The following is a 10,150-nucleotide window of genomic DNA, read 5'->3' as shown; positions in this document are numbered from 1 at the left end:
GGAACCCAAAATCAGTCGGGTCAAACCCTTTAATAGGGGTGTACCCCATCAGTAAAGAACGAGCTATGAGGTTTGTGATCGTGGGTTAAAGTTTCAATTGTTAAAGGGTACCCAAAGTTGCAATATGTGTACCCATCACACATTTTAAACTTGTAAATTAAATTCAAACTATGCAACCTATAATGTAATATACAATTTGAATCACAGAAAACATGAGAGTATAGGTCGATGATTAATCGCATAGCATAATGCCAAACTATGCAATCTCTAATTTATTTGTTTAGAAATGACATCCCAAACTTTTAAGTAACCGAATAAAACATACTGGTGAAATATATAAATATGTCCTCCTGACTTTAAATACGCTGAAGGGCGGAAACCAACTACCATTCAAGCAAGTAGTTATAATGTTAGCGATGATTCATCTGAGTAAAACTCAAGAAACAAAGTCATTCACCATTATTGTCCTCTGGGTATTCAATTTTGAAATGATCCAACGCTGCCTTGCCATTTAATTCCTTAATTCTCCAAATTCTCCTGAATTCTTCAAACTCATATCCTCTGTACTGAGCTGGATGTTGTTCATCAACCAGCGATGCTGCAGGAGCAATGAAGGCATCGGGTGAAGGGACAGAAAACGTAGCAACTGATATACGTTTAGTGGACGCGTTCGTTATTGCTCGATGCTCAACACTCCTGAATCTCCCATTGCTCACTACCTGAAAAATCATTGTCATTAATAACTCCATGGTGAAGAAAAATTCTATTAGATCAGTTTTTGGTAATTACCTGCAGTTGATCTCCCGTAATGATGACGAAGGCGTTAGTTATGGGTTGTACGGAGACCCATTTTCCATTTTTGAGTACTTGCAAACCATTAACATCGCCTTGCATTAGAACAGTGACGCCACCTGAGTCTGAATGGATTGGTAAACCAAGAGTAAGATCTGGGTTTGGGCATGGAGGATAGTAATTGGTAACCATTTCTTGGCTGTGTTTTCCAAAGCTTGTATTCAAGTAATGAGAGTCCAGCCCTAGAGCTTCAGAAATCGCAGCCAGTAGCCTTAAAACCAGTGCTCTCATCGCCATAGAATACCTGGCTGCGATCTCTCTGTCACCAAAACATAGGTTGGTCAATTTTTTTGTTGTTCGGGCTATATATAGAGATTTGGGAATGAAATCCGACATATTCTGCAGTCTTTAGATATTAGTTTGGCCAAAATTATAAATTTAAATGATAAAAATAAAAATGATAATTCCATCAACTAAATTTGTTATCAAAATTAACCCAAAATTAACTCATCCAAAATCATATGTAACCCAAAAAGAAACCTGTAAAGTGAACTTAAACCAAAATAGAAGCCCAAGAACGTAAAACATCAGCAATTAGCAATTAGAACAATTTATAATTGATTACCTGTAGGCTGCAGGTTTTTCGGGCCAAGAGTTCATGACTTCCTCCAGAGGATGACATGGGTGAATCAGACCATCTCTCCAGTAAATGACCTTTTCTTTGCCAAAACTGGAGACCGTAGAAAGCCGAACCCTCTGCTTTGGGTCCTCTGAGTAGAGGCATGCTCGGTCCTCCACAGGCATTTCGAAGAATTCTTTAGCGATTTCCATCATGCTTTTCATGACTATCGCTGGCACGCCATGGTTCACTACCTGGCCTCAACAATATGAAACAAAATTGTTTGCAACCATTATATAGCAATTTTGCACCCAGCGAAGAAAGTTGTGGGTGGAGTCATCCAAGGTGTGATTTAAATATTTTAATGAGATGTTGATGCATAAGCCTTGAGTTTAAGTAGATTGCAGATTTTTCGAATTTTAAGGAATCTGAATTTTAAGGAATCTGACAGAGCGGTCAAAAAATTGATTGCTTCCTTCCGAAATCTGCAATAAGCTTAAAATAAGGATGCATAAGTCTCCGTTATTTAAAAATTCAGTGAAATCTTTTATATTAATTTGATGAGTTTTTGTTATTTTGATTTCGGTATATTAGGAGGGATTATCACTATTTTTACAGTAGTTTTAGTGAATCTAACAAATCGATTACTAGAAATCAAAATTTGCGATTAACATAAAATCAGAAGAGCCAGATGAAATCATAACCCTAAATTAGACACGGGGAACCTGATAATTGACAGTTTAGGTATATGGTCTACCTGGAAACAGGCATCCTCCTCCAATGCATGCTGGATTTCATGGACCACCTCTGGTCTGTTAGGGCCATCCAGGTCCTGGAGATCCACCACCGGAATGCTCTCCGAGTAAGACACCTTAGACAACTGGGGGCGTTCACTGAGAGGCAGGATATATTTACCCTCCACCTCACTTCTGTTCACTCCATTACACAGCAGCTTTTCTATAATGACACTGAGGTCGCTCTGAACCTCCTCTGATTTAGATGGCATTTCTGTGAACCACTGGACAGAAGGAGATGTTTCGAATTGGCTTCTTCTAAGAAATAAATTGAGGTACACTACATGGAATGGAAGTAGAGGAGCATGCTTATTTAGTGCGCAATTATTATTATATTAACAAATATTTTTTACAGGTCACTGTGCGTGAACAAGGGAAAAATAAAATAATTATATTTAATATTAATCTTAAATAAGATATTTATTTAATATTTTGTGGGTTTAATTTAATTTAATTTTAAGTTAGTTTTTTATTTTATTTATTTTTGTTTGTTTGCTATTTTTCTATATATTTTAATAGAAAGGAGATATGTAATTTACTTCTTCTTGGTTAAAATATAGGAGATGTATAGTTTTTTCATTGTTTAATAATGAAATGATGATTAATATAATAATAATAATAAAATATTTGTGAGTTTTAATCTGGATATATTTGATAGCTCATGATAAATGGAGAGTTGACATGATTTTTTTAATATTAAATTGTGAAAAAAGAATTTGAATATTAAAATATTTGAATATTTTTAAAATTTAATATTAATATTTTAATATTTTTAAATGTTTGTAAATATTTTTATATTTAATTTCATTGCTTAATAATGAAATGATGATTAATATAATAATAATAGTAAAATATTTGTGAGTTTTAATTTGGATAAATTTGATAGAGCATGATAAATGGAGAGTTAACATGATTTTTTTTATATAAGTTGTGAAAAATGAATTTGAATATTAAAATATTTGAATAATTTTAAAATTTAATATTAGTATTTTGATATTTTTAAATGTTTGTAAATATTTTTATATTTAATTTCATTGCTTAATAATGAAATGATGATTAATATAATAATAATAGTAAAATATTTGTCAGTTTTAATTTGGATAAATTTGATAGAGCATGATAAATGGAGAGTTAACATGATTTTTTTTATATAAGTTGTGAAAAATGAATTTGAATATTAAAATATTTGAATAATTTTAAAATTTAATATTAGTATTTTGATATTTTTAAATGTTTTATAATTATTTTTAATACTTAAAAGCAATTTTCCAAACTTATCCATCTTAACTCCTTCAAGGGATCAAACCACTCAATGTGAAAACCCAAAAGGAGGTTTACACATGAGAGAATAGATCCCTCTAAAGCCTTGATAGATTTGGACTTAAATGGATTTAGGTTTAGGTTGGTTAATATTTTGTATTATATTATTACATTAAATTAAGACTAAGATGATTAAATATTTGTTAAGTGTGAAGCACCCTCTCAAGTGCACCTAAGATTTGGACTTAAATGGATTTAGGTTGGTTAATATTTTGTATTATATTATTACATTAAATTAAGGCTAAGATGATTAAATATTTCTTAAGTGTGAAGCACCCTCTCAAGTGCACCTAAGATTTGGACTTAATGGATTTAGGTTGGTTAATATTTTGTATTATATTATTACATTAAATTAAGACTAATATGATTAAATATTTGTTCAGTGTGAAGCACCCTCTCAAGTGCACTACCAACATTATTGACTTGCCTACTAATAATGTGTTTCTTCCTAACTCAATAAGTGAACCATCAAGTTGTAATCTAAAAATGTAACAAGATATAAAATATAGAATTATGGTTCACCCAAATGTGAGATGAGAGTCACGCTATTATAAGTGGATCCCGTGCAACACATCCCTTATTATTAAAAAATGATGACAAAAAATAAGGAAATTTTTCTAAAAATGTAACGAGACATAAAATATAGAATTATGGTTTACCCAAATGTGAGACGAGTGTCACGATATTATAAGTGGATCCCATGCAACACATCCCTTATTATTAAAAAAGGATGGAAAAAAATAAGGAAAATCTTAAGAAATATTAGATAGTAACTTTCATTCACTTAAATACCCACCTTTAATTGTCATTTATATATACTTCTTCATTATTTATTAGTAGAGCTCAATAACTTATTTAGGTAATGCTCACAAAAGACCAAGAGAGATAAAGGGTGAACCTGCTTTTAGAGTAATTGTAATTATCTAGAGCTAGAGCTCAATAACTTATTTTTGTATTGTTCGAAAAAAACCACAAGAGTGAAATGGTGAACTTGCTTTTCAAGTAATTGTAATTATATTCTAATTTTTCATCTAGTTGTTGCTATTAAAAGGGTTTTTTTTTTTCTACTTGATAATTGCATAACTGGAGAATTGATATCTATTTTTATTTTTAAACATTCTTTAAGGTGCTTTTGAGCATCAAAATATATGTAAAGCATGTTATAGGTTTTTAGTTGTTAAATGGTATTTTAGAATAATAATATAACATTAAAATCCAATACATGTATTAATATGAAAATTAATAGATGTACATATTCTTGTTTCAAAAAATTAAAGAGACATCTTGACATTATTTTGAAACATTGTATCGTTAAGAAATATAAAGATGTATCTATTTTTTTTTGTGTGTATATTTCTATAGGTAGTTACCTTGTTGCTTGAGCTTTCTATAAACAAATTGTGCAAAATAATTTGAAATGCTGAAAATTTCTCCCATTGGGTTTTCAACACATGGACATTGGGTGCATTGTTAAGACACTTCTTGATGTTAAGACACTACTTAAATCTCATTGGGTCTTTTGTTAAGTCACGCCTTGATGTTAAGGTTGCTAGCTTAGAACCTATGGGTAGTAAAATCTATCTACCTATGTTGTGATGGTACTTAATCAATAGAGAGATTTAATGATAACAAAATGTAGCAAGAAAGGCTCAATTTGAATTTAGCCTTAGCCAAATTGAGTAAATCTAATTTTCACATCAATAGGACAACTTGGAGGTAGTTAACTAGTGTGACATAGATCTTGTCACTCACTTAGCTCAGAAAATTCGAGTTAAAGGGAGTTTATATATGCATGTGTGATTGATAAATTTTAGTAATACAGTTCAGTTATTTTTAGTTGCATTCAGTTAAATAACCTCTAACTATTGATAGAGTGAGTTGAAGGTTAGTGGTGCAATGGCAAAGGAGTCTAACTCAAAGATCTATGACTTAACCGATCAATCAACCCAAAATAACTAGTGCATGCAAATAATTTTAGCTCCTGAGTTGAAGTGGAGATGACAAGGAAGTCTAACATTAGTGTAGACTAGTTTTGAGTGTATAGGTGTTACAAGAGTCATAAGATCAATCCTTGGGAATTGCACAATCAATTTGGAGGATAACCTATCTTTTTGGGGCTAATCTCCTCAAGTTTTTTGCATGGAATAAGAGACTTGATGAGCAAATAATTGGCTAAGCATTGGCTAGAGTTTCTCATTGAGAAGAGAGAACAATTATTCTTTTGTAGGTTGAGCTCAAAGACTCAGTTAGCAATTGTAATAATTTCTCTATTCAACGGATTAATGGAAAGAGGATTAAGGGGGTTTTTCCTACTCGCGTTCCCCTATAATCATTGTGTATGTGTGGTTTTTCTTATTTCATGTCTATGCACATTTTTCTAAATTGAGGTTTCCATTCTATAGATTAATAGAGTATAATTATGTCTCTTGTTTTTCACTTTGAAATCTTAAGCAATTGCAATTTCTATCAAATTTATACATGGTATCAGAGCCCTAAAATCACATTAGAACCAGTATTTCGAACTTGTCTCTTAGGAATCTATGTAATAGCTTTAGTGCAACAATTGTTCTTCACGATGGGGAGAATGTCTTTCAACGTAGTGAGATTGGAGTATGCCCTTGAGGGTACCTCAAATTTCATAGCTTCGAAGGATTGAATGGAAGTAGTGCTCGCTGCAAAAGATGTGTTAGAATATGTTAAAGCTAACATTGCAGAACCACAATAGTATGATGCACAATAATTAACCCAATGGAAGAATGATGTTGCAAAGGCCAAGAGAATTTTTCTGGAAGGTTTGAGATACCATGTGGTCTCAAAATTCCATGGAAAGGAGACGACATTTGTTATGTTGAACACTTTCACCGAGCTATTAGAAAATAGCAGTGACCATAGAAAATTGGCCCTGAAAGACAAACTTTGAAACATAAGAACCCAAAAGAATGATATTATTCCACACTATCTCTCTAGGTTTACTCATGTTTGTAATGATCTTGGAGGGGTTGGGGTGAATTTTATAGAAGATGTCCTGGTGAGCCTAACTCTTATAGGCCTTCCAAAATCCTTGCACATCTACTAGGACTCTGTGAATGGAAGTGAAAAATTATTGAATTGGGAAAGGTTGTGGTTTGATTTGGTTCAAGAAGAGTTCGAGAGAAATAACTAAGATGAAACATCATCCAAAGTTGAGGATGAAGAAAATTTTTCCTTGGTTGGAAACGGGAAGAAGGGAAAAGGGAAGAAGACCCATAGCAAACCTGAACCTAGCCAAAATAATTAAAATAAGAAAGACTTGAGAAAGATGAAATTCTCCCACTTCAACGAATTTGGGCATTATGCAACAAAATGTTTGCATAAGAAGTCTACCAAGAATCCTTTAGGAGGAGAAGGAGCTAAAGAATTAGCTTCATAATTCGAATTAAACTTCACCCCAATAGCATCCATGGCCGACACTACTATGGGGAGTGTGTGGTACCTTCATTCTGGTGCCTCATTCCATATGACAAGGTTCAAGGATTTTTTTAGCACCCTTGAGGAGAAGGATCTCCAAATGCATATCAAAATGGGGCATGATGGGAGGTACAGTGCTACTAGAATTGGTACTATCACCTTTGAGAGGGAGAAAACCTCTCCTCTTTGCCTCAAATATGTTATGTTTGTACTTGAGGTGAAGAAGAACCTGATATTTGTAGCAGTATTGGAGGATTGCGGTTTTGATGCTATTTTGAGTAAAGGGAAAACCTTTTTCAGACATGTAGCTACTAGGAAAGTGAAGAAAATCTGGGTTTGAGTGAAGAATCTATGCAAAATTGAGGAGGGAGATTGCACTGCATTGAGCAATAAGGGTCAAAAGGTGCAACATCAAGATGTTGGAGGACTTTAGCACAAGATATTGGGTCACCTACACCACGATGCCTTAAAATTCATGCAATAAATTACCAGCAGTGTCCCTTGAATAACAAGATGTTTGCAAGGGCTTCACATTGGGGAAATATGTCAAATCCACTTTCAGTGGCCAAGATAGCAAAGAAGATGCAATCTTGGAGTGAGTCAACTCTAATGTTTATGGACCATTTTCCAACAACCTCCACAACAAAACACAAGTACTATGATATTTGTATTGATCGGTTTTCTAGAAAATGTTGGATTTTCTTCATGTGGAAGAAGGATAAAATTTTCTCAAAATTTGTTGAATTTAAGGGATTGGTTGAATAGGATATTGCGAACAATGGAGTTGGATTTATTTCACATGCACTCAAGGATTTCTATGCAAAAGAATGTATTTGAAGAGAGTTGATAGCACCCCATAAGCCACAAGAGAATGGGGTAGGCAGAAGGAAGAAAAAAATCATAGTGGGAGTAGCAAAGGCCATGTTGCATGATTAGAGGTTGTCATTGCATCCATGGGAATAAGTATGCAATACAATAGTTTACTTGTAGAACCAGTGTCCTCATATAATACTTTGCATGATCACACTGGAGGAACCTTTCTCTCAGACAAACCTTAATGTGTCTCATTTCAGAATTTTTGGAGCTTCAGTTTATTGTGATGTCACCAATTATTCAAGGAAGAAACTTCGAGGCTACAAGAGAGTTGGGAGCTTTTGTAGGATACACCGAAACTCCACACAATTATTGAGTGTATTTACCTTCACTAAGGATGACAATTGTAAGGAGAGATTTCAAGTTCAATGAGGAGAAGGCTATGATATGCTCTATGGAATGAGAGATGAGTGTTCCACTAGAGCAAGAGTTTGTAGGATAAAAGGAGGAGCCTCACGATGAGCTTTAGGAGGTTCTGGAGTAGCCACATGTAGTGGAGCATACAGGACGCAGAGTGGAGGTACCCACTTAAAAAAAATATTCTAGATACAGGAGAAAGAGAACGAAAGAAGCTGATATATTGTTGTAGGATGCAAGGGAGAATGTGAGAGCCCCCACATCACAACGCAGGAAGAGGAGGTTGCCTAGTAGGTACACTGACTACATGGGTCTCATGACAAACCTCATTGAGACAGATCCTTCCTCATTTGAGTAAGAAGTTTCTCAACCTATTTGGGTTGATGTCATGGTGGAAGAATACAAATCCATCATGAATAACAGTGTATGCAAGGTTGTGTCGAGACCAAAAGGGAAATAAGTGGTTGGTTCATGATGGATCTACGAAGTGAAGCATGAAGTTGATAGGGCATCAAGAAGTACAAAGCCAGATTTTTGGACAAAGGATTCTCTGAGATAGAGGGAGTGGAATATGAGGAAACAAATTCACCAGTTGCAAAATATTCCTCAATCATATCCATTCTAGCATTGGCCTTGCAGACGAGGTGGAAAATCCACCATATGGATGTCAATACTGCCTTTCTCAACAATGTTGTTGAGGAGAATATTTACATAGAGCATACATAAGGATTTGAGATATATGATTGAGAGTCACATGTGTGCACACTCAAGAGAGCATTGTATGGTCTCAAACAGGTGTCGTCAGCATGGTACACTTGGATCAATAGTTACCTCAGTGGATTGGGCTTCACCAAAATTCAAGAAAATGCAAACCTTTATCACATTGTGGAAAATGGTAAGTTGGTTATTCTTGTTTTGTATGTTGATGATTTAATATTGATAGGTGATGAGCATCTGATCTGATTTTGCAAGGAAATTTGAGATGAAAGAGATGGGCATCATGCATTACTTTCTTGGGTTGGAAGTATGGAAAGGTGATGGAGAATTGTTTATGTCTTAGGGGAAGTATGCCTCTAAAATACTTCATAGATTTAACATGGAGAATTGTAAGCCCATTTTCACACCTCTAGTTACAAACTAGATGAAGGAGAATACCACTTCAAGTCAAGAGTTTGATGCAACCATTTATAGGCAGCTTGTGGGGTCTTTTATGTTTCTTGTGAATATAGACCCGAAATTTGCTATGTAGTAAACCAACTGAGTCAAGCTACCATAAGGCCTACCAAGCTGTATTTGAAGGTAGAAAATCGTGTATTACGGTACCTTAAATGCACTACCGAGTATGGGTTATGGTATAGGAGGAAAGGAGTGAATATCCAAGGCTTCACTAATGTAGATTGGGTAGCAAGCCCATCAGACATGAAAAGTATCTCACATTCTATCTTTAGTGTTGAGTCTACAACTATTTGGTGGTAGAATGGGAAGAATAGGGATGTGGTGCTCATCTTAGCAGAGGATGAATACATGGTTACATGTCAAGCAACATGTCAGGCCATATGGATGAGGAAAATAATTGCGAGATAGTTTAGTTATGAGATGGATCTGACTATGAGATATTGTGATATTCATAGTTGCATTAAGCTCTCTGAGAATTTGGTATTTTATGATAGGTTGAAGCACATTGCTATCTGGTATCATCATTTGCTCGACTCTGTGTGGAGGAGAATTATGTTGCTACAGTACATTCCAACTGAGGAGCAAGATGCTCACATATTGAAAAAGGCATTTTAAAGAGCTAAATTCAAATTCCACAGGTGCAGGATGGGGGTGGTGAAAAATCCCTTTCTTGCTAAGACAAAGTGTTCAAAAATTGTAGCAAGAAAGGTTCAATTTGACTTTAGCCTTAGTCAAATTGAGTAAATCAAATTTTCACATCAGAAGGACAACT

General features: G+C 34.4%; 1 protein-coding gene across 1 annotated transcript; it reads right to left on the bottom strand.

Annotated features, from left to right (window-relative positions):
- Window positions 1-230: 230 nt before the first annotated feature.
- On the bottom strand, window positions 231-2,482 carry LOC149148159 (protein DMR6-LIKE OXYGENASE 1-like). Its single transcript, XM_089444547.1, has 4 exons — window positions 2,169-2,482; window positions 1,418-1,665; window positions 790-1,111; window positions 231-719 (listed from the first exon to the last, which is right to left on the bottom strand). Exons 1-4 carry the CDS (start codon window positions 2,415-2,417, stop codon window positions 450-452), a joined length of 1,089 nt encoding a protein of 362 aa, XP_089300673.1. The 5' UTR covers window positions 2,418-2,482; the 3' UTR covers window positions 231-449.
- Window positions 2,483-10,150: the final 7,668 nt, after the last annotated feature.

Source organism: Pinus tabuliformis, chromosome 9 (genome assembly GCF_031772625.1).
Source record: "Pinus tabuliformis cultivar Carrire ecotype Pingquan chromosome 9, CPIR1, whole genome shotgun sequence".
Taxonomy (NCBI): Eukaryota; Viridiplantae; Streptophyta; class Pinopsida; order Pinales; family Pinaceae; genus Pinus; species Pinus tabuliformis.
This window is presented reverse-complemented; position numbering and strand designations above follow the sequence as displayed.

Bases quoted from the DNA above. Each gene is read 5' to 3' on its own strand.
- LOC149148159 (XM_089444547.1), bottom strand. From the start codon at position 2,417: ATGCCATCTAAATCAGAGGAGGTTCAGAGCGACCTCAGTGTCATTATA. The intron at 1,112-1,417 runs GTAATCAATTAT...TTTTGGTGACAG, and splicing joins GAAAAACCTGCAGCCTACAG to AGAGATCGCAGCCAGGTATT. The intron at 720-789 runs GTAATTACCAAA...ATGATTTTTCAG, and splicing joins TTACGGGAGATCAACTGCAG to GTAGTGAGCAATGGGAGATT.